This window comes from Danio rerio, chromosome 18, assembly GCF_049306965.1.
Source record: "Danio rerio strain Tuebingen ecotype United States chromosome 18, GRCz12tu, whole genome shotgun sequence".
NCBI classification, from domain to species: Eukaryota; Metazoa; Chordata; class Actinopteri; order Cypriniformes; family Danionidae; genus Danio; species Danio rerio.
This window is the reverse complement of record NC_133193.1, coordinates 8,100,222-8,125,607: the sequence shown is the minus strand read 5'-3', so window position 1 is coordinate 8,125,607 and position 25,386 is coordinate 8,100,222. Positions and strand designations below refer to the sequence as shown.

Below are 25,386 nucleotides of genomic sequence, written 5' to 3'. Positions count from 1 at the left end.
AATGTAAAATTACACATTAACTTGAGCCGTTTTCACACGCTAAAGTTGATTGACCAAACTCAGATCAGCTATTCCTAAACCGAAAACTCAGAGTTTTTTATCTCTCGGTAAATCAACTCAGAGTTCAAGTTTAAACTCCGAGTTGGTTGAACCTCCTTACTGAAACAGGCCCCAGATCTTCTATTGGTACAGTTCATCTGTGTTCTATCTCTAGTCTCTATTAAAGTGATTGTTCACCCAAAAATTTTTCTCACTATTTACTCAAACTCAAGTGGTTCTAAACTTCTATTAGTTTCTTTCTTCTCTTTAACACTCAAAGAACATGATGTCATATATAAAAACATGCTAACTCTATATAAACATGATATAATGAAGGAAAAAAGTAACCGTTGACATCCATAGTAGATACAAAAAAATACCATGGAAGTCACATTTTCCAACGTTCTTCCGAATATCTTCCTTGTGTACAACAAAAGAAAGAAACTCAGGTGGAGGATGAGTAAATGATGGCAGAACTTAAAACTTAATTTACACAATTTGCGCTATACAATCAATGCAGTAGTGTATCTGCATGTTAATGTTTGCAAATGTATGGAGCCATGTTATGTGTTGTATCTGGTTCATCAGGGTGGAAATCAGGAATGTGTGGACGTGCAGCGATGTCCACAGACCTGTCAGGATGGGGTGAAGCCACCATTTGGCTCCTGCTGCAGAGATTGTTCCCGCTGTTATTTTGATGGCCAAATTGTCTTAGACGGCGTCTCTTTTCAAGACTCAAGCGACCCCTGCAAACACTGTGTGTGCAGTGTAAGGCTTTGCTGGACATACTAATTGCTTTCCCTGCTATCTTGTTTTACTTATGATATTATTTTATCGTTTATATACATTATAGTGAGCCTCACTGTCAAAGAAATGCTTTGGTTTTTTATAGTTGAAGTCAAAATGATTAGACCTTTTTTTGAAGGGATGTTTATTGAATTTTTTTAAACTTAATACTTTTAATATCTAATTTCCAACAGCTATTTTTTTAAATCTTTGACATAATGACAGTACATAATATTTCACTAGATATTTTGCAAGAAGGTGACACGGTGAGTCAGTGGTTAGCACTGTCGCCTCACAGCAAGAAGGTCCCTGGTTCAAGTCCCGGCTGAGCCAGTTGACATTTATGTGTGGAATTTGCATGGCTTTCCCATGTTGGCATGGGTCTCTTCCGGGTGCTCCGGTTTCCCCCACACTCCAAAGACATGCGGTATAGGTGAATTGATGAAACTAAATTGCCCGTAGTGTATTAGTGAGAGTATATGGGTGTTTCCCAGTACTAGGTTGCGAATGGAAGGGCATCTGCTGCGTAAAACATATGCTGGAATAGTTGGCAGTTCATTCCACTGTGGCAACCCCTGATAAATGATGGTCTAAGCCAGCGGTTCTCAAACTTTTTTCATCAAGAACCACCTCAGAAAAAAATAGTCTCTCCAAGTACCACCATAATGAGCAGTATTGAAATACAGTAGCCTAGTAGGCCTAGTACAGCAGCTACAACTCTGCACAGTTAAAAAAAAATGTGGCAGATCACCTCAGAAATATAGGCTATGTGTCATATATGGCATATTATATACATCATTTTTGATACATTTTGAAATATATGTAGCATGTACATGACATATTTCATTCCTCCGTGTACCACTAGAAGGAAGTCCGCGTACCACAGTTTGAGAACCACTGGTCTAAGCTAAAGGAAAATAATTTAATGAATGAATTTTGCAAGATATTCAGCTTAAAGTGTTATTTAAAGGCTTATTTGTGTAATTAATTGTACAATAATAGCATATAGCGAATTAGGTTAATTAGGCAAGTCATTGGACAACATCGGTTTGTTCTGTAGATAATCGAAGAAAAAAACATTTTAAAGGAGCCATAAATATTGACCTTAAAAAATGTTATTAAAAATTTTAAACAGTTTTTATTCCAGCTAATTAAAAAAAAACAATAAGGCCAGAAGAAATAAAATAATTTCATCAGTTGGGCTATCAATTTTGACTTCATCTGTATTGAGTTTATTATTTGTATTTATATATATATAAAAATATAAATATATATAAAGTAAGTAAATATTTTCAGGCCCCCAAATTAAGAAAAGTGTGATGCTTTTTAGGCATAGGTCTCAAACCGCCACACACAGCTCTGCACAGTTTTGCTCCAACCCTAATCAAACACAGTTGATCCAACTAATCAAGGTGTTCAAGACTACAATGCTGTACTATCCGTCCTAAATAGTATTTGATAATAGAATTAGTGTGTCCCAAACCATAGTACGTTGGAAAGAGTATGCCAGAGGTTCCTGTATGGTTTGGTATTTCCGGTCGAAAATTTAAGTGTAGAAGCGTCCATACTCTAACCACTGATATTGCCCACCACAATACATTGCACATTGGACACGAATTTGACCGACAGTCAAGTAGAGAGGCTTTGGTAAAGATGTTTGAATGACTGTTAGTCAATATCTAGCCCACTGGAAAATATTTAAATCACATTATCTGTGTTATATTTCATCTGCAACAACAATACTGAACTTATATAAAGACGCGTTTGGACACCTGAACGTTGAATGCATAATTATCCAGCTGCTGCTTCTTTAATAAGGTAGAAAGTTAAATACGACAGAAACGTGGATGGTGTGTGGATGATTGACAGGGGGCATAATTAAGCAACACAACGATCTGTTAAAGAGGAAGTAGTATGTCCCAGAGCTTGCATACTCTTCTGTTGCAAACTTAAAAGTGTTAACTTTTCCTTCACAAAAAAAGTACATACTTTTAGGGCGTAGTATAAGTATGCGAATTGGGATCCAGCACTAGACACTACTAGATCAGCTGTTTTGCGATCGATGTTTGAGACCTATGCTTTATGATCTTTTCTGTGTTTTCTTTTAAAGGGGACATATTATGCAAAAATCACTTTTTCAATGGTTTAAAGACAGTTGTGTGGCAGCAGTGTGTGAATATAAGCAGCTTCTAATGGTAGAAAATTTATTCATTTTATATTTTATAATCACACTTGATAAAAACAATCTGCAGAAACGCTTTGATTGACATTCTCCCTTTATATGCATCATCAGAGGGAAAAGCCCCGCCCATTAGTGACCATCTCTCCCTCATTAGCATAGGACGTTAGTCTTGTTTCTGAATCTGCCACTATGCTGACGCGTATGCATTTGTAGCTCCGCCCACTTGAAAAGATTGCAATCTCAGAATTTAAATCAAGAGTCACCAAAATGGCACAATTAGATTAAAACCCTAAACGGGTCAGATTTAAAGAGTTATAAAACATTATTTGTGTGGTATTTTGAGATGAAACTTCATATACACACTCTAGGGCCATCAGATACTTATTTTACATAATAAATAAATATGCATAATAGGTCCCCTTTAAAGCTTAAGGTTAACAAGTAAGTTATTAAAGCTTTACCTTTGAAACCAGCTGTAATTGAGCAGATATTGTGTGTGTGTGTGTGTGTGTGTGTGTGTGTGTGTGTGTGTGTGTGTGTGTGTGTGTGTGTGCGTGCGTGCGCGTGCGTGCGTGCGCGTGTGTGTGCGTGTGTGCGTGTATGTGCACGTGTGTGTGTGTGTGTTCTCTTGATCTCTTTTTAGGCTGGGAATATAGTGTGTAACCCTGAGTTGTGTCCTGAACTTCCCTGTACTCTGCTGGAGACTGTAGGAGGACAGTGCTGTCCCCGGTGTCGAAGTGAGTGCGGTGTTCATAAAGGCTCGTATGTTTTTGTTTCCATGATCCACAGGGTTTGTTGCATGGTTTTCCCCGTGATGCTGTCAGGGCCGATATAGCAAAGCTGTTTGTGTGCAGCAAGCATTTTTGTCAGGAGAGCAGTATGAGAATTGGAGAATGGTGGACGTTGTGTTTTATCAGGAGTTCGTTCACATTTAGACACATCGCTGTGCTGCTGTGTTTGCCTAAATCCTCCAGATTACCAACAGGGCTAATGGTTAAAATAGACAGGGCAAGAGACCTGCTGCTCTGAGTCTGCATTCAGACCCGAGGATTGAGGGAGAAGTCCTCATTTATAGTGTTTATATGAACACGATTATCTTTATAATGATATAAATTGTGGTTATCTGTATATGAAATTATTAATAACAAATATAGCAGGGCGTTAAATAACTGTTTATTTCTTTGCATTTTAACTTTGTAAATTGTAAAATCATGCGTCTCATTTTGTGAGCCGACTGCCCTTCTTCTCCCCTGCTGGCCACGCCCACTCCTGCCCTTTGCTCGCGGAGCTCCACCCCCATTATGATGCATCTTTTGAAAAACTTCTGAGGTAGACCTGAACCGAAAGTGGGGGGTGTCATGACCCTTTAAGCCTGCATGATCCCATACATTACTGTTAATTTTGCCGGCGCAGATTGTTAGTCTTGAGGTAAACAGTAAATTTGTGAAAATGAATCCACTGAGGGGCGGCACATTGGCTCAGTAGTTAGCACTGTCACCTCACAGCAAGAAGGTCGCTGGTTCGAGTTCCAGCTGGGTCAGTTGGCATTTCTGTGTGGAGTTTGCATGTTCTCCCTGTGTTGGCATGGGTTTTCTCCGGGTGCTCCGATTTTCCCCACAGTCCAAAGACATGCGCTATAGGTAAATTGGGTAGAACTCTGTGGTTAGTTGTTTTGGAAAATATAAGCAGATGTTTCAATATAATGTTAACATACACTTTCCCTGTGAACTTGCTTTGAGATGTCACATCCATAATGCTGGAATTGTCTAATTTTAGATGATCTCATTGTCTTCTGTTTGATCTAAAGGTTGTGTTCAGGAAAATGTGTGGCATCTGCATGGCTCTCAGTGGAGGCATCCAAGCGACCACTGCTCAACCTGTACCTGCACAGTGGGTCATCATCAGATACTGATCACATTACAGATTGATTAGCATTTTTAGGCCTTGTTTCATTTGGTATTAAGATGCATTTTAGCTATAAAAGATTGCAAGCAGACGGAGACAAATTTCTGTGTTCATCTGGTGTTTTAATCCATCTCTTTTTCATTTTTTGAACACTTTGCTAATTTATCAGAGGGGGTGAGTGTTTGTCTCTACTTCATGTACACACTCTGAGGACCTCAGAGACTTAATTTTCATTTTGTAAAAAGAGGCATAATAGGTCCCATTTAAATGCTGTGGTCTGTCTTTAACTTTAAACCACAGGTTTAATAAAGTTTTTTTGTTCATAAAACAATCCGATCAAATACGTTTTCCACTATTTTAGTAAAAAAATGTGTACATTTGACAAAATAAGACAAATTTAAAACATTTCAGACCCTGTTCATACTACATCATCTACTTACGAGCAGATTGACTAAATGCATCTTAATACCAGAGGTAAACAAAGCCTTAGATGTATCATTGACTGTCAGTGTTTTAATGTTAATTGTCATTTTTTTTCTCTATGAAGGAAGGTAAAATCCAGTGTGAACATGAACGCTGTAATGTCCCATGTAGAAACCCTGCTTCTCCACCTCCGGGATCCTGCTGTCCTGTTTGTGAAGGTGTGTACATACTTACTAATACATAATTATTGAATAACATGTACTGAACTGGAATCTTCCTATTGTGTTTTTAATTTAATTTAATTTAATTTAATTTAATTTAATTTAATTTAATTTAATTTAATTAATTTAATTTAATTTAATTTATTAATTTATTTATTTTTATTTTTTTACAAACCCTTTATCTCCACCTCCGGGATCATGCTGTCCCATTTGTGATGGTGTGTAGTGTACAACCTTATAAATGCAGAATTTATGAATAACATGAACTTAAAGCTTCCTGTTATGATTTATAAATCCTTGAGCTTGAACAAATGAGGGAGGGGGCTTGATTTTGTTCTTGTGGAATTGATTGGATGATTGGGTTTTATTATCGGTGGATCTTATGTGAGTGACAAGTTGATCCTGCCCCCATGCTGGTAAACATCAATCATAGAAGAGAAGAGATGTCACTGAAGAATGGAGGGGGAGGGGGATAAATTATTTGGATTAAAGATTATCATTAATTTTCTTTTTGGCTTAGTCCCTTTATTAATCTGGGGTCGCCACAGCGGAATGAACCACCATGAACCGATTATGGAGACATGAATTAAAATTTTTTTAAAAAGCATCCAGTTCAGGATTTGAAAGTAACATGATCTGTTTACATATGTATATGCACTGAAAAAATTTACATTTTTAAAGGTAAGGGGTATTTAAAGGTAAGCTTTGGTTTAAAGGTAAGGGTAAAATTGTTTTAAAGGTAATCTATGGCTATGTCAAAGTAGTATATAGATAGAAATGTGTGATAAATGTCTACTTATATTTGTAAGAGTTTGAATTATATTTTTCTTACAGGATGTAATCTCAATGGATTAGATGTCCCAAATGGGATGCCTCTGCCATCTGGACCAGTGTGTGAGGGCTCCTGTAGATGTGAGGTAAGAATGCTTAAGAATTTGTTTTTCTTTTCTTTTATTTTCTTTTTTATTTTATTTATTTTTATATTATTTGTAAGATTTTAATTTACTTACTTAACTTATTTTTATTTTATTTAGCTTCATTTTATTTATATATTTTATTTGATTTTTACATTTTTTATTTTACTTAAATTTATTTTAGTTTTAAGATTATTTATCTTTGTTTTTATTTTACTATACTCTTTTATTTTATTTCATTTTAAATATAATTTTTTTATTTTTTTTGTTTTTATTTGACTATATTTTAGTTTTTAATATTATTTTATTTTACTTACATTTATTTATTTTTAAGAATTTTTCATTTGTTTTTATTTAATTTTACTTTATTTATTTTGAAGATTTTATATTTTACTTTTTTATTTCATTTTTATTTTTAAGATTATTTGTATTTGTTTTTTATTTTACTTTACCTAACTAAATCGAATTTTATTTAGCTTTATTTTATTTTATTTATGTATTTATTTTTAATTTTAATACATTTTTTATTTTATTTATAATATTTTCACTTTACTTAAATTTATTTTAATTTTTAAGATTTTTTTATTTTACTTTATTTTTCTTTTATGATCATTATTATTTTATTTTACACATATATTTTTATTTTTTTGTAAATCACTTTGAATAAATATGCCAAATTAATATAAATGTTGTGATTTAAATTGGTTCAGAGGAAATTAGTTTCAAAATTAAAATAAAATAAAATAACTATAAATAAATAAAAATAAATAAATATATATATTTTTTTGAAGATGATTGTAATACACTATTTCTTTTTCAGAATGGTAATGTTATCTGTGATCGATTGCCCTGCCCGCCGACTCCCTGTTATAATCCAGTCACGCCACCAGGAGAATGTTGTCCACGGTATTAACATTCCAGCATGCTTTTAGCCAAAAGAGCAAATGAGGTAGACATTTCACACAAGCCACTCTGCATTTGGCCTTTATTGTGTGTGTATTGTGTTTAGATGTACGGAATGTGTTTATGAGGGTGAAGTCTACGAGGATGGTCAAACCTTCATATCCAGACAGGATCCATGCTTGAGGTGTCAATGCTTGGTGGGTCACTTTAAATAAAAGTTTTGACTAAATATATACAATTGAAGTCAGAATTATTAACTCTCCTGAGATTTTTTTCTTCTTCAAATATTTCTCAAACCCAAATCATGTTTAACAGAGCAAGGAATTTTTCACAGTATTTCCTATAATATTTTTTCTTCTGGAGAAAGTCTGATTTGTTTTATTTCGGCTAGAATAAAAGCAGTTTCTATTTTTTTAAACAATTTTAAGCTCAATATTATTAGTCTACAGGACAAATCATCATTAAACAATGACTCGCTTACCATTACTTGCCTATTTAACCTAGTTAAGCCTTTAAATGTCACTTTAAGCTGAATTCTAGTATCTTAAAAATATCTAGACCAACTGTACTTCAACTGTACTAATATGAATGTTTTAATGTGCATTTTGCGATGCAGGGTGGACAAGTGTCATGTGATCCCCCAGGATCCTCATGTCCGCCTCCGACTTGCACTCATCCAACAAAACCACCAACTCAGTGCTGCGCGACTTGTAACAGTAAGTACATTAATATCTCTCTTTTCTCCTTTTAAAGTGCTCATGAAGTGAGAATGAGTTTGATCGTTGGAAATGTAAGAGGTCAATAGTGTACTTTAAAACATCCTGTGCTTTTTTTCAGAACTCAAATCTTTATAAAAAGCTTTGCTGTAGAAAATATCTGTCAACTAACAGTTTCCGTATTTTGTGATTCACAAGTTCAGTTATTTACGGTTGTGAATTGCATTATGGGATGTTGATCTCTGCTCTGTCGACTTTTGATGTTGAAAATTCAACTCTACAGTTTGACAGTTTGAGAGATTTCTATTGACATTTTAGTAAAATAATACAATGAGTATGAAATAATATAGAGAGAAATAAGTCTGTAAAATAAGAGAAAATGTACCGGCAGTTAATTACAAGGTTTTTGTTGCACAATATACAACACCAGGCATCACGCGCAGCGCAGTGGGTAGCACGATCGCCTCACAGCAAGAAGGCCACCGGTTCAGTAATCAAGCTGGTTCAGTTGGCGTTTCTGTGTGGAGTTTGCATGTTCTCCGCGTGATCACATGGGTTTCATCCGGGTGCTCCGGTTTCCCACACAGTCCAAAGACATGAGCTATAGGTGAATTGAATAAGCCAAATTGTACATAAATAAATTGTACATATATAAATACTCTATGAGTGTGCGTATGAAAGAGTGTGTATAGATGTTTCCCAGTGTACGGCTGCAGCTGGAAGGGCATCCGCTAAGCTGAAAAGAAAACAAATGAATAACTGAATATACAACATTAACCCACACTCATTCACACACATACACTATGGCCAATTTAGTTTATTTAATTCACCTATAGCGCATCTCTTTGGACTGTGAGGGAAACCGGAACACCTAGGGGAACATGCAAACTCCACAAAGAAATGCCAATTGACCCAGCCTAGACTCAAACCAGCAACCTTCTTGCTGTGAGGCAAAAGTGCTAACCATCTAGCCACCATGCTGCCACAATGGAAACATATTTACTGAATAAATTAAAGGATGCGCATCAAAAAGTCACATGGTTTAGTTTTTAATAAACTCCAGATCTTGTCATTCGAGACTTTGCAGATTTGTTAAAAAAAACAAGGCACATTTCGAGACTGGAATTTCAAAAGGACGATAATGTCTAAACACACTCTATTGTGGTTTATGATAAAGACATTAAGCAGGTTGATTCATATAAATATTTAGGAGTGAATATTGATCGTGAACTTAATTGGCACTCTCAGGTGTCAAGTCTTTGTGCACGAATTCATCAGCGATTACACTTTTTACGCAGACTAAGATTATTTGGAGTGAGTAGCAGCATAATGATGACTTTTTATAAAGCAACAATAGAGTCTATTTTAAGATATGGGATTATTGTTTGGTTTGGGAATCTGACAGTAAAAATGAAAACCCAAGTAAATAACCTGATGAGAGTGGCAGGAAAAATCATGGGGAATTAAGACACTTGGTTCACTAAAAGACATCTTTGAGTTGTGCACAATCCAACAAGCCAACAAGATTTTATCTGATTCTTCACATGTGCTGTCTGTGGAATATGAGTGGAATATGAATTCTGGCAGAAGATATAGGGTCCCGTTGTGCAAGCATAATAGATATAAACATTCTTTTGTTCCTTTTTCAATTAAGTTGATCAACGGGCAAGTAAGGAAGGATGGTCAAAGACTAAGATAACAGGATTGGTTTGCACAACAGAGGGCAGTGGGGCATATGGTACTTTATTTTTATAAAAAAAAAATTTAAATTACTGATTTTATGGAATCGTGTTTATATTAGGAGGTATTTTAGGATTAGATTTTAATGTGTATGTATGTTACATGTTGTCTTGTTGGTGTCTGTGTACAGCAGAACCTTTTTTCTAAAACAAATTTTTCTTACGGGATACAATAAATTTTACCTTGACCTTGACCTTGACATGTAAGCCACTGTTTTTATTGCATGTTCACTGTTGCTTTTGTCTGTTTGATTCAGATTGTTTGATATGCATTCGTTATTTATGCATTTTTAACCTGCAGTGCTCATCTGCACAAATTTCCAACTTTTCTAAATGTGCAAATTGGCCTTCTATGCAAAAAAATACCAGGGTGTCTGCAATCTGCCATATATTCAAACAGTGTTCAAAGATTCAAAACCAGACAGAAAGTAACATATAAGTTCTAAATTGGGATGTTTTGATGTGATAAGTGGACCTCAGAGTACTGGACAAATTAAGCAAAAAGCCAGTTCATTACCTCTTTGATATGCATATAATAACAAAAAAAGGTCAAATGTATTTTCTGTTTTGCAGCATGTGAGTATGAAGGAAGGATTTATGGAGATGGAGAAGAGTTCAGGCCTCCTGGTGGTGGTCCGTGTGTCCTGTGTACATGCAAGGTGAACTATTCATATACAGCTGGAGACAAAAGCAGTAGCCAAATATTTCCCTCAAGTGTTTATTTTTATTATTATTTTTTTTTACATATTTTTTAACATAATTGTTTTAATAATGACCTAAGCAGTTTTTTTATTCCAGCCAAACTAAAAGATTTAAGACTTTCTCCAGAAGAAAAATGTAATTGGAAATACTGAGAAAAACGTCCTTGTGTTGTTATGTATCACTTTTTTTAAATTATAAAATGTATTAATTTGGTCTAAAATTGTCTAAAATTGTCATTTTTTTGTCAATCCAATCACAACTTTGTGGTGCCAGATACAGATGTAAGCCAGTTCTGACTTGTTTGGATCTTGTCCAGCTTTGGCCACTTCCAGAAGTACAGTAGTTACTAATGCATTTGATCTGACTGCATTATTTTTTTTCTTATGCATTTAAACAGTCAATAAATACAGGCTTTCTCTACCTACCGGCCTAATTCCTAAATATTACAAGTATATTTGATAGCTTTATTTCAATTTGTACATATTTATATTTGCATATGTGCATATTTAAAGATTTAAAGTCTCCTTATGCTTGGTTTGATGTCACTGTAGCCGTTGGTTCTTGTGTAACATTAGTGTTTTGTTTAAGGGGGGGAATGTAAGGTGTCACCAGGAAAGATGCCCACCTACTAATTGTCCAGTTCCTACTCCTGCGCCTCCTAACCAATGCTGCCCAGCGTGCAGAGGTGAGACACACAGCATATCGAATAAAAATATTATACTATAAAATATTTTAGATTTGAACTATTATTAAAGGTGCAGTATGTAAGTTTGACACCCAGTGGTGGAACTAGGTGTTGCATTTCTGGATCAAAACAAATACAAGCACAGGTTGCCAGATTGACAGTAAACTACGAGTCTGGCTATCGAGCTTAAAGGCTGATTTAAATCATAAGCAACGGCACACGATAAAAGGAATATTTTTCATATTATTTTTGTTCGAACCTACACTTGTTCGCTTGTTAAGTAGTGATGTGTTGGTGACGTATGTACTGTAATACTGTTTCAGGGTCCAAGTTGGCATTCATTTGAGTTGAGAAATTATTATTTTATGATCACTTAATATTCATATCACACATTAAAGTTAATTTTATATAAAATCATAGTGTACACAACCATCTCTGGGCTTGCTGCATAACAAATACCAAAATTTTACCAATTTCTAAAAAAATTCATCACTTTCTGGTTATCGGATATTAGGCATGGACATACTGTATATATTGCGGGGCGAAGCAGTGGCGCTGTAGGAAGGGCTGTCGCCTCACAGCAAGAAGGTCGCTGGGTCGCTGGTTCGAACCTCGGCTCAGTTCTAGGCATGTTCTCCCTGCCTTCGCGTGAGTTTCCTCCGGGTGCTCCGGTTTCCCCCACAGTCCAAAGACATGCAGTACAAGTGCATTGGGTAGGCTAAATTGTGTGTGTGTGAATGTGTGTGTGGATGTTTCCCAGAGATGGGTTGCGGCTGGAAGGGCATCCGCTGCGTAAAAACTTGTTGGATAAGTTGGCGGTTCATTCTGCTGTGGCGACCCCGGATTAATAAAGGGACTAAGCCGACAAGAAAATGAATGAATGAATATATATTGCGATCATGATTTTTGAAAGTATTAAATCGCTTTGTAAACGTTTATTATTACCATTTCATGAGTCTCCCCATTCAGTTGAATAGAGCTTGGACCCGAAAGCTGCTTCGCGTGACATCACACTTAACAAGCGGATAGATGTCACTATGTCTATAGGTGTCACCTATAGATGTCTATGTCTATAGATTGTCTATATATTGTCTATGTCTATAGATATGTCTATAGATGTCACCTATAGATTTCTCTACTTATATTAGAAACGGCTTCTATTTCTTGCAGCTAAACTATGAAAACTATGACAATGATCACCTCAGGTACACCTCATGTGCTTTATTCAGTGTTAAATGCTAACAATAACATGACATTTATTGCCATATACTGAAAGCAGCAGCAAATAGTTCTGCTCAGATCTGGAAAATAAAATAAACCTTTTAAAATTGAACTTTAGAACTGTGACTCAGTGCAAACCAACCCATATCAGTGATTCAGCATGTACATTTAATAATGTCAAAGAGGGTTAATATGTATTAAATAGGTTATAAATCTTACCACTTTGTGAGTGAGTGCACTAGTCTGTGCTTCTGCATAGCTGTATTTAATTTTCTGTCATGCAGCCAAATTGCTTATCACACCAAATCTTGTGTTGTTAGGACACGGGGTTTCAATGTAACCTGCTCACCTAATGTTTACGTTTGTAATATTTATATTATTTGATAAGTAATAACCTCATGTGGGTGATGCAGTGGCGCAGTAGGTAGTGCTGTTGCCCCACAGCAAGAAGGTCGCTGGTTGGAGATTCTGTGTGGAGTTTTGCTCCGGTTTCCCCCACAGTCCAAAAACATGCAGTACAGGTGAATTGGGTTGGCTAAATTGTCCATAGTGTATGAGTGTGTATGGATGTTTCCCAGAGTTGGGTTGCAGCTGGAAGGGCATCTGCTATGTAAAACGTGTGCTGGATAAGTTGGCGGTTCATTCCGCTGTGGCGACCCCGGGTTAATAAAGAGACTAAGCAAAAAGAAAATGAATGAATGAATGAATGAATGAATGAATGAATGAATGAATGAATGATAACCTCATGTGGAACTCTGAATCTGTGTCTCATTTTGGAGGCTGCTACTGTCCACCAGAGGTTGTATTTCAGTCACAGGCACATACTTTGATAGCCTCTCTGAATAAATGAATGAATGAATGAATGAATGAATGAATGAATGAATGAAATAAACCATTTTCTACCAAGGCAACCTGCGGTGATGAAATATAATTAGCTAAACTGGCAGTGAAAAGCGGGTTAAAAGAATAGATAAGATAGACAATCCAGCATGTAACTCACCTTTTCAAAGCAGAATAGCTGACTCTATCATTGTTTTTCATATAAACAAGAATGTTCACTTAGCATGTTTCTTAAATATCTGCAAACATATTGTAGTATTTTATGCTTTAGAAGAGTCAAAAACTTATATACAGCACCTTCAACTAAACTGATGACAAGTGACAGTGAAGTCATTTATAATGTAACAAAAATTATATTTACATTCTACATACTTATTCTCATTTTACATACAGTCTGTCAGACACTTTCAAAATGAACTGAAAGTAAATAAAAATTTTACGGCTTACAAATCAGAACAGTAGAAGTAATATTGAAAATATTAAATTAATTTCATAATTTCTAGTCAGTCTAATGTAATGTGGCATACAACAAAATTTTAAATAGAAAAATTGAAATAGAAAATTGTGTTAATTTGTATAGTCAGAAAAGTGTAAACTAGAAAATTATATAAATTTAAAGGATTGTTAGTAAAAAAAACAACAATATTGAATAGATAAAGACTGTTGGTATTTAAATGTTATATAAAAATAGAAAAGAAAATAGGTTTTAGTTTCTTCAGAAAATAGTAACACAGCTGTTTTAACATAAGCAATAAATACAACAATTATTTTCTTGAGCAGCAAATCAGCAGAATGATTTCAGAAGACCACAGTAATGATACTGAAAATTAATGTTTTAATCAAAGTAATAAATTAAATGATAAAACATATTAGAATAGAAAATATATTATTTAAAAAAAAAATATATATATATATATATATTCTATTACATTTTACATACCTCTACATTGAATTTTCACTGAATTTTTGATCAGATGAATGCTTAAATGTGTGTGTGTTGATTCTGTTTCTGTGTTTGTAGGTTGTGTGTGGAATAACAATCAGTATGAGGAAGGATCCACATGGGCTGACGGTGAACAGATGTGTTCTTGTGTGGCAGGACAGGTGACGTGCCGTCTGAACTGTCCGACTCCTGAGTCCTGTCTGGAGCCCATAGTGACAGGTAAAGATAGACAGAAAAAAAAGATGAAGACAAGAATAGAGAAAATGTTTAAACCATCTTGTCCATGTGGCTGCATGGTTTTCAGACAGCATTCATGAAGGCTAGATATTAATTGGTATGATAAATATAGATTTAGTAATATATTCCTTTGTTGTCCAAGGGTATGTTTTTTAAAATATGGTTTAAATTTAGCATCACCCACAATGGCGCTTTTAAATTTATTTTTTTTAATAACACCTGTCACATTGCATCCCATAACGACATGTTTAATTGATCAATTGTAATTGATAATTATATGACAGGTGGTGACTGTGGCCAGTGCCAATACGGAGAGTATGTGTATGAAAACGGCCAATCATTCCAGGACCCGCAGGATCCCTGTGTGACGTGCACCTGTCAGGTAAAAAAAAAAGTATAGAAATAATAATTAGCACTTCAGGAATGTTTATTACCGGGCTTCAAATATGCGTCTGAGCTTCATCAACATCATTTCATGCCTTAAATACCCCTGTTTGGGTGAAAGCAAAAATATTCTGTATTGTTGTGTCTCTCTTTAAATGCAAATGAGCTGGGGTTGGGTTTAGGGATAGGGTTAGGTTAAGAAGACAGTAGGTGCGTCTCAAATCAAATACTTATGCACCATTCTACGCCATTTTGTAGTATAAATAGTATAAGTAGTGCATTCACACTGAAGTATTCTTTTTATTCTGAAATGAAGTGTGGAATGATGGACACTTCACGCACTTAATGGCCACTGCTTTGCTCACGTATCGGAAAGAGTGCAGCTATCAGGCACTGATGTTGGATTATTTTTGTTTATTTTGAATTGTGAAAGCAAAAATCTCATACAAGAGTGATTATAGCGCCTCCCGATGGTGAATGCAGTTGTACTCATGGCATGGTATTATTTGATAGCTTGGTCATTTATTTCACGAATTTGGCAACCATCAAACGTCAACTAGGCAGCGCCTTGACTTTCCGCTTTGTAAAAAAACGTTAGTGTTCCGTTTGGGACGACACTACATTCATATACTATACTGTTGAGTTTGTAAGTGCATATGTGTATAGTGTGCCATTTGGGATGCAGCTTTAATAACAGTTTGATAAAATATATTACAACGGTGGAGAATTATCGTAAACCACCAAAACAAGTATGTTTGTGTATGAGAGTGTGTGTTGATATACGTGCTTTATGGAAACAATTTTCAGGTTTACACACCAGCATTATGAGACCACATTTTGAGCGTGTCATCATGATTGACAGTTTCTCAAAGCTGATCTACAGAGCTTTGCAGGAGATTGAAGTGTCCATTTCTGTGTTATTTTATACAGCCATTGCTTGACGTGCATTCCATTGTACTGTCATTTGCAACCACAGGGGGCGACCTCGAGTAGGCTAACTGTTATGACAAAACAGACGAAGAAATCAGTGAGCGGAGTCGCATGAATTAATATAATAGTACATATCAAATTAATAGGTTGTGGATAAATTTTTAAAAATCGCATGAAAACATTTGTTAAAAATGTTCTCTTGCCAACAACATGTTTTTGTGACATCTTATATGGTACAATGGGGTCTACGACAAGTTACGCCCCTTCATGTTACGTCCCTTTCTTGCAGTCTGCAGACAGATACACTTGAAAATGTACACAATTTCGTGTGTGTGTGTGTGTGTGTGTGTGTGTGTAGGACGGTCAGACAAGGTGTGTTCTCCCAGCATGTCCTGCAGTGACGTGTGTTAATCCATACACTTCTCCTGGAGAGTGTTGTCCTCGCTGTCCTCCAGGTAAACGTTCACTAACTGACCTCTCATTACTTTATCTCAGCTCTGCATGCTATTGCTAACAGTTATTGTCTCCTCTGCTCAATTTCTTCAGTTCAGGACTGTGAGTATGATAACCGCATCATTACTAATGGAGACACGTTCCCAAATCCTGGCAATCAGTGTTTGGATTGTGTTTGCACTGATGGACACGTGGATTGTGGGAATCATGAGTGTCCGAAGCCAAACTGCAACTATCCCAGACCCGGGACCTGCTGCCAGAACAACTGCAACGGTACTTGAATTACTTTTTGTTAAATTTGTGTTAATGTTTTCCTATTAGAAGGGCATATTTTGGCTTTTTACTTAAACGTGAGTTTTGATAGGTGCTATAAAATGCAGTTGAATTAACATAACTAATATTTATGACTGTAAATTTATTAATAATAATCTTAGAATATCATATAAATGTGTCATGGGCATGTTTGGTTTATTGAGAGTATTTAGGGTCACCTGATTATTGCTGCATGCTTGTGTTTTTTTGTCCAAAGTTCATTTTGAATTCATTTAGTAACTTATAAATGTCGTCTTCCCTCCATCAGGATGTAATTATGCAGGCAATGAGTATCCAAATGGAATGGAGTTTCCCCATCCAGTAGACAATTGCAGGATGTGTCGTTGCACTGTAAGTGCCTTTTTCCTCATACAGTTTAGTTTAATTTAATTTTAAAAAGTTATTTATTTAATTAATTATTTAATTTATCAATTTATTTAATTTAATTTATTCTAATTTAGTTTAATTTAATTACATTTTAATTTAAGTAATTTTAATTAATTTAATTTAATCAAATTTTATTTTATTTTAGTTATCTATTCATTTATTTCACTTTAATTGTAATTAAATTAATTTAGTTATATTTAATTTAATTTACTCTAATTTAATCTAATTGTATTCTATTTCAATTTATTTAATATATTTAATTTCATTTTATTTAATCTAATTTATACAATTTAATATATTTTAATTTATTCTAGTTTAATAAAAAATTGTCTAATTTTATTTTATTTTAGTTATCTATTCATTTATTTTGATTTCATTTTAGTTTAACTACGTTTAATTTAATCTAATTTTATTTAATTTTAATTTTATTTTATTTTATTTATCGATTTATTAATTTTAAGATAATTCAATTTAGTCTTATTTATTCTCATTTATTTTATTTAATTTTTATTAATTAAATTTATTTTATTTATATTTTATTTGTTTAATTTTATTTTATTTACCTATTACTTTAATTTAATCTAATTTAATTTATTTTATTTTAATTAATGCAGTTAATTTTATTTTTATTTTATTTATTTAATTGTATTTATTTTATTTTTAATTTATTTTTATTTTATTGTATTTATTTATCTATTTATTTATTTTAATTTAATTATCTTATATTAGTGTGTTATTATTAAAAGCTCAATATTTTTGGTTCAAATCTGACATGTTTTATTTGATGTATTTACGATAAAAGCGAAACTTCAACAGATCTGCATAAGTTTTACAATAAAAAAAACTTTTGCAATATCATTTATATCTATAGTATTATTTCCAAATGTGCAGTACTTTCTTTCCTAATGTCTTAAACTAAATGACGTGGTCAAACTGATTCTTAGTTAAAGAAATGAAAAAATAAAGAAAATCAGCAAGGATATACTTTACTTTTTATTTATTTTACTAAAAATCACTGTGATCCCAGCATTTGAACACTAGTTTTTATCAACCCACACCAGCCTCATACTATGCATTTTTTTTTTTTGTGTTTTATAGAATGGAAATGTCCAGTGTCTGATGAAGAGATGTCCAGCAGTTCATTGTGATAATTCATTCGTTCAGGCAGGAGAGTGTTGTCGGCAGTGTCCAGGTCATACAATCACTTATGCATCACATTATGTATTTCCGAGTATTTGTGTTGGTGTACTGTACTGTATGTGCTGAAGACGTAAATGTGTTCATCTCTTTCCTTACAGCGCCCCCCGCTGACTGCATTGTTGAAGAACAGTCATACAGACACATGCAGCGCTTCAGTCATCCCACTGACAGCTGTCAATCATGCACTTGCACCAATGGCACGCCGAGCTGCCGACGCAGGCCCTGCCCCTCTGCCACCTGCTCCCACCCTATAATCCAAGAGTGCTGTCGAACATGTGACGGTGAGAAAAACAGCATCGAGTGCATCTTTAATCAAAAATATACAGTTTCTTTTTATTTATTCAATTGTTTAGTCAAAGTCAGTTAGTCAAAGTTATTGTCCATTCTACCACATGTACAGACATACAGAAAATTTAAATTATGTTACTCTCAGACCCTACACTACAGCAGAAATGTAAATGTACAATAAATACAAGTAATTAGAGTAAAATTAAGAGAGAAATAAATAAATAATTACATTTATATATTTCAGATATGGAAAAAAAGGAAGAGAACGTTTGAAAATTGTCAGCTTTTCTGGATTTACTGCATTTATTTGCTATGGGTTTGAATGAAATGTTGTTTTTTAATTAAATTCTTCTTCTTCTTCTTCTTCTTCTTCTTCTTATTATTATTATTATTATTATTGTACTTTATTTTTATACATTAAAACATTTTACAGAGCAAGACATTCAGTGAAAGCAGCGATTATTTAAAAAAAATTATAGAAAAAAAGTAACCCTAGATGTAAATAAAAACAAATTTCAAAGGAGCTAGAAATACTATGTCCTGTTTAGGTGCAAAGTAACAGATGCCCATCTTTGTTTAAAAATATCCAGTTTCAATTGAAGTTGAGCAGTCATATACTCCATTCTATATATAGATTTGAGTTTTTCTATCCACTGTACTTGTAAGAAATATTTTGATGTCCTTGACAATTCAAACATGGGCCGAAGGCAGAGACAATTGACTCCATAACCCAGCAGGTGGGAATGCGGGAAAAGCCAGCTCCCCTTACATTTACATCTGAATCTCCTAAAACTCGACTTCAACCACCCAAACTCACACATATGGTAATTTCAAAGTCTGAATGTTCTAAATTTACCCAAGTGACTTTATCTATCATGTTTGATGTCATTCGAAATGTGTCAGTGCGACTGGTACAATGGTCTCATTTCCTCAGAAATAGACATAATCACAACAATAAATATATAACTTCAGGCATCTTTTGAACCATTGTGAAGGGTGTGCCTTTCCTATAGGCAGCACCAAATGCAAATGCCTTTTGTTATGCACACACCCCTTTCCTTGAGGGGATTCTTGGATTACTTAAGGTAAGGTTTGAGAAATGTTCGGCGCAATTCTGCTTACCCAGATCAGCCCGTATCATGGAGCATACGCTCCATGTTATGTATATTTTGAAGTCAGATATGCATCTTTTAATTTTGGATTCATCTTTGATAATTTGATGTTTTGTATTGATCGTTTATGAATTGACTGAATGAATTGACATAATACACATTTACCTGACTGATAAATTGTTATGTTTTGAATTATTTAAACAGTCCTCGTGTTATTATCACTGGTAAATGTTGTTGTCCATAGCACTACAAGCCACTGTACAGGTTAGTAACGGACTAAAACATGTTAGACGGAGCAGCGTGGCACGCTATACGATGTTGTTAGAGATCCGACTAACACATTGGCATTAATTCTATTATACTTAGACTGTAAAAGGCCAACAATGGGTTTTCTATTTAGAACAAAAAAAATATTGTTGAAACTAAACTAAATGTGGGTATTTAGGCCTTCATCTACAAACTTATAATCCTGTGCGATTATTATTAAAATACTTTGTCTTGATTTAGTAGATAACAGATCTATGGGGACCACATAAAAATCTCCTTAATTGAGTAAGTAGGGTTCTGCCTCTTTAGGAGAGTGGTTAATCGCCTCTGTTTAATGACCAAGACTGACACGCTTGTATTAAGAGATTGTATACCCGGCCGGTGCAAGACTCGAGATGCTATATGAATCTGAATAAATGAGAATAAGGTATAATAACAAATCGAAAGAATATTCAATCATAATCTAAAATAATCTAAAATAATGTAAAAGGAAACAAAATAACTTTATCAATGTTTTATAATTGGAGTCAGATAAAACGAGGATAAATATATTAATATTCTAAACCACCTCATACTAAAATTGGAGTCAGATATGAGTTAAGTTTAATATAAATCAACATTGTGCACTGAAAAGACCGAACATGCAGTGGAGCTTCATTCACCAGTGGACACCGTCATTGGGCCAACTAGCTGCAGTCTAGGCGCCGGAGGCTGGAGAAGCTTCAGAGACTCGTCTGTGCCTGGAGCATCACAGAATAACAGAACGCTTTCTCTTTAGGAACACTTCATTTGTGTTGTACTGTAATTTTTTACTTTAGTGTGCCTTTGTTTATTGTTTTATCTTTTAAAATGGCATCTCGTTATTAGCGAACTTCTAAATAGAGTTCAAGTGCACTTCTAGCTCAAATATTATGAGAAAAATAGCAACTTATATTTGGAAAAATATTGTAATTATTACATGTTTCTTTCTGTGTGTGTCTTCTCAGGCTGTCTGTATCATGGAAGGGAACATGCCAATGGTGCTACATTCGCAGACCCATCAGACTCATGTAGGACGTGTGTTTGTCGTGATGGGACAGTCACATGTCACAGTAATCAGTGTCAGCGCATCGCCTGTCCTTTCCCGGTGCAGGACCAGTGCTGTCCACACTGTAATGGTACTGCATCTGCATTTGCTGATATTTATACATTGTAATTTGAAAGGTGGGGTGGTGCAGTGGGTAGCGCTGTCACCTCATAGCAGGAAACTCGCTGGTTTGACCCTCGGCTTGGTCAGTTGGCATTTCTGTGTGGAGTTTGCATGTTCTCCACAAGTTCGCCTGGGTTTCCTCCAGGCTCCAGTTTCCCCCACAAGTCCAAAGACATGTGCTATAGGTGAATTGGGTAAGCTAAATTGTCCGGAGTGTAAGTGTGTGAATGAGAGTGTATGGGTGTTTTCCAGTGTTGGGTTGCAGCTGGAAGGGCATCCGCTGCTTAAAACATATGTTGGATAAGTTGGCGGTTCATTTCGCTGTGACGACCGCCGATGAATAAAGGGACTAACCTGAAAAGAAAATGAATGAATGAATTTGAATAATACACAAGGAATCTTTATCTTTCTTTTTTTTGGATATAAAGTAAAGCCAGTGCACTGTTCAGGTCTATAGCATGCTTGGATGTTGTGTTTTACATGAAGTGGCAGTTGGTCAAATAATTGTAACATAGCCTGTAATAAATAATAAATAGCCTACTGATAAAGTAAGTTCAGGTGATCATAAGATCACAATCAGGTGATGTGCTCCACCGGCACGATAATCTTAATATTACTTTGCTGTTTTTCATATGAGCACGTTTAAGATTTGAGGTAATAACATTGCCATGATGGTTTAAAGAAATTAAAACATTATTTTCACCCCAAAGCAATTTAATAGGGCACTAAAGGCCAAATAACTTGATTCTTATATTTGCTTTTTGCAGCCTATGGCTACACTTCTCACCATGTATCTTTTCTAAAACATACAGTATAGTGTAAGAGCATGTTTATTACTAAGAAAACTAAATCAAAATTAAATTTTAATTGAACACATCACATCACATAAGGGGCCCTATCATATACCCGGCACAATGTGGCGCAAGGCGCGGCGCAATACTCTTTTGCTACTTTTAGCTCGGGTCATTTTGAGGTGTTGTGCCATGCTGTTTAAATAGCAAATGCATTTGCGCTCAAATGTGCGCCCATAGGCGTTCTGGTCTAAAAAAGCAGGTGTGTTTTGGCGCGTGGCTATTTTAAGAAACTGTAAATAGTCTGATTTTTAGACCAGAACAAAGTCAGTCTATTGTCTGGCGCAAAGTGTGCCTGGCTTACACACTACAAACAAGATGCAGAGCAATACGCAAATATCTTTACATATGAAAAATATATAATATCTTAAGGATATATATATATATATATATATATATATATATATATATATATATATATATATATATATATATATATAATAAGGATATATACAGGATATAAATATAAATGATTAAAATATTACAAAACATTAATTTATAGCCTACATTAAGATTTAAAAACCACTGCCTTACTTTCTTCATCTCGGGAGGCTTTTTCAGTTCATTCAATTTGTTATTCTCTTGTATATTTGTCATTCTTTTGTATAATGTTATTATTATTAGCAGTATTATTTATTATATCCATATTTATATTTGTTTTATTAAACACAAGCTTAGATTTGTCCACCTGTCAAATTGTAGACCATATGGGGCATGGCAGGTGTATTTGGAAATAACTCAGTATTTTGACCACACTTGGTTATTATTGTTCATTTATTCGTTTGCTGGAAATTAGAACTGAATTTAGAAATCGTTTTTAAACAAATCTTTGCGCTTAACAAACTAAATTAATTATTTATAGGGTAATTGATGTCTGTGCGTAAAGGTTTCCCTATCCACGAGAGCAAAAGCGAAAGTGAACTTACTTTACGTCAAAATGCGCTCTTGGCGCGACGCAGCTGGCTCTTAAAGGGAATGGGAGATGAGGCTCTAATTGGTTTATTATTAAAACACACCTATAACTCATTAAGAAAATAAACTCAACCCTTTTAGCTCATGCGCCATGGCGCAAAGCGGATTTTCCCGTCCTTAAATTAGCAAAAATGCGTTCTGACACACCCTAAAAGCGTTTGCGCCCTGCGTTTTGCGCTCTGCGCATGGACCGTCAAAATAGAGCCCAAGGTATGCATACAGAACCGTCTGTTTAGTATTGTGAAAAGGCAAAGCTGAATATCTGTGGTTGAAGTGCCACCCAGCGGTCAAAAGCTGCTGGTGCACCAATTATCGCCGTCGCTTCGGTATGAATGGCGGCAAAAGGAACACATTGAAGTAGTAACATCTGTAAGTGATTTGTTTTTCAGATTTTTGCTGAATCATGTGCCGACCACTAACACTATGTCTGTTGGAGATATTGTTGCCCTAAAAAACTAAATAAAGTAGTCCTAAGAAACATGTTCATTTTTTTACATATACAGTAGAAACAGTTTAACAGAAAATTTTTGCAGTTTTAAAGCCTTGACTTTTCCAAACTTTGATAAACCTTGAAATAGTTTTTCGTCCCGTGCCTGTAATGAACATTCGTTATATTATTCATTCATTATTGTTATTATATTGAGTTCTGTGTTTTCAGGTTGCATGTATGCTGGTGTGGAGTATCTGAATGGTCAGGAGTTCGCCGACCCCTCTGATCACTGCGCTCATTGCATATGTTCCAATGGTCATGTGACCTGCAATACGAAGCCGTGTCACAACCCCGGATGTACTTACCCCACTACTCGCCCGGACCAGTGCTGTCCTGTGTGTGACGGTACAGTATCAGCATGCGTCTACAAAACACCATCACACTGCTACAACCTGTAGTCACAAAATCCTGTTAATACATACTGTACAAAAAGTGTACATTAGTGTAATTTACGGTAACCAGTGTGCTTCATTGTCATTGCAATTTTAGCATAATTTAATTTTTTTGTTACATCTATTTAAAAACCATATGAATAATCTATTGATGATTTTCGTCCAAACATATGCTCTATAGAACGATACTCCAATAATTATTAACTCCTAGAGGTGTATTGAGATTTTAGTTCATGACTGAGACTTATGATGCTCATATTGACTGTGTGCGTGCGCGTGTGTGTGTGTGTTACACAGGCTGTCAGTTTGAGGGAAGAGTTTATGTTGATGGTGAGTTATTTCCATCATCTACAACATCATGTGAGGAGTGCAGATGCTCTGTAAGTACACTGATCTATCTATCTATCTATCTATCTATCTATCTATCTATCTATCTATCTATCTATCTATCTATCTATCTATCTATCTATCTATCTATCTATCTATCTGTCTGTCTGTCTGTCTGTCTGTCTGTCTGTCTGTCTGTCTGTCTGTCTGTCTGTCTGTCTGTCTGTCTGTCTGTCTGTCTGTCTGTCTGTCTGTCTGTCTGTCTGTCTGTCTGTCTGTCTGTCTGTCTGTCTGTCTGTCTGTCCGTCTGTCTGTCTATCTGTCCGTCTATCTATCTATCTATCTATCTATCTATCTATCTATCTATCTATCTATCTATCTATCTATCTATCTATCTATCTATCTATCTATCTATCTATCTATCTATCTATCTATCTATCTATCTATCTGTCTGTCTATCTATCTATCTATCTATCTATCTGTCTATCTATCTATCTGTCTATCTATCTATCTGTCTGTCTGTCCGTCCGTCTGTCTGTCCGTCTATCTATCTATCTATCTATCTATCTATCTGTCTGTCTGTCTGTCTGTCTGTCTGTCTGTCTGTCTGTCTGTCTGTCTGTCTGTCTGTCTGTCTGTCTGTCTGTCTGTCTGTCTGTCTGTCTGTCCGTCCGTCCGTCCGTCCGTCCGTCCGTCCGTCCGTCCGTCCGTCCGTCCGTCCGTCCGTCCGTCCGTCCGTCCGTCCGTCCGTCCGTCCGTCCGTCCGTCCGTCCGTCCGTCCGTCCGTCCGTCCGTCCGTCCGTCCGTCCGTCCGTCCGTCCGTCCGTCCGTCCGTCCGTCCGTCCGTCCGTCCGTCCGTCCGTCCGTCCGTCCGTCCGTCCGTCCGTCCGTCCGTCCGTCCGTCCGTCCGTCCGTCCGTCCGTCCGTCCGTCCGTCCGTCCGTCCGTCCGTCCGTCCGTCCGTCCGTCCGTCCGTCCGTCCGTCCGTCCGTCTGTCTGTCTGTCTGTCTATAAATCTATTTATCTGTCTGTCTGTCTCTCTGTCTGTCTGTCAGTCTGTCTGTCTGTCAGTCTGTCCGTCCGTCCAGCTGTCTGTCTGTCAATTGTTTTCTCTACCTATCTATCCGTCAGTTGTTGTTTTCATCCATCCATCCATGAATTGTTCTGTCTATTGTTCTTCTTATCAAGTAGAAAACTAGAGATGTCTCTTGTTTTTTTTGTTTCGACTATTAAATACACCTCAGTGTCATTTTTAGATTCTTCTTAGCAAACTTTACCTTTGAAATCTTTATTTTTGAGGCACCACAATGTTCAGTCCCTTGGAAATGGGGATGTCAATGCGGCTCTATGTTTTAATTGATAAGTTGTACTAATTTC

The 25,386-nt window shown here is 35.5% G+C and overlaps 2 protein-coding genes across 2 annotated transcripts in view; both read left to right on the top strand.

Annotated features, from left to right (window-relative positions):
* Nucleotides 1–25,386, top strand: part of LOC101882393 (uncharacterized) — a 771,022-nt gene that overhangs the window by 679,899 nt on the left and 65,737 nt on the right. The window lies entirely within an intron of this gene.
* The window catches only part of kcp (kielin cysteine rich BMP regulator), an 84,166-nt gene that overhangs the window by 22,573 nt on the left and 36,207 nt on the right, over nt 1–25,386 (top strand). Inside the window, exons 11-30 of the mRNA XM_692402.10 lie at nt 628–807; nt 3,651–3,744; nt 4,815–4,897; nt 5,460–5,553; nt 6,391–6,473; nt 7,291–7,376; nt 7,480–7,570; nt 7,990–8,089; nt 10,402–10,487; nt 11,119–11,215; nt 14,298–14,438; nt 14,741–14,838; nt 16,129–16,225; nt 16,317–16,496; nt 16,804–16,886; nt 18,021–18,114; nt 18,221–18,403; nt 20,776–20,946; nt 23,460–23,636; nt 23,981–24,063. Coding sequence (XP_697494.6) covers nt 628–807; nt 3,651–3,744; nt 4,815–4,897; nt 5,460–5,553; nt 6,391–6,473; nt 7,291–7,376; nt 7,480–7,570; nt 7,990–8,089; nt 10,402–10,487; nt 11,119–11,215; nt 14,298–14,438; nt 14,741–14,838; nt 16,129–16,225; nt 16,317–16,496; nt 16,804–16,886; nt 18,021–18,114; nt 18,221–18,403; nt 20,776–20,946; nt 23,460–23,636; nt 23,981–24,063 — 2,301 coding nt within the window. The remainder of the gene's footprint in view (nt 1–627; nt 808–3,650; nt 3,745–4,814; nt 4,898–5,459; nt 5,554–6,390; nt 6,474–7,290; nt 7,377–7,479; nt 7,571–7,989; nt 8,090–10,401; nt 10,488–11,118; nt 11,216–14,297; nt 14,439–14,740; nt 14,839–16,128; nt 16,226–16,316; nt 16,497–16,803; nt 16,887–18,020; nt 18,115–18,220; nt 18,404–20,775; nt 20,947–23,459; nt 23,637–23,980; nt 24,064–25,386) is intronic.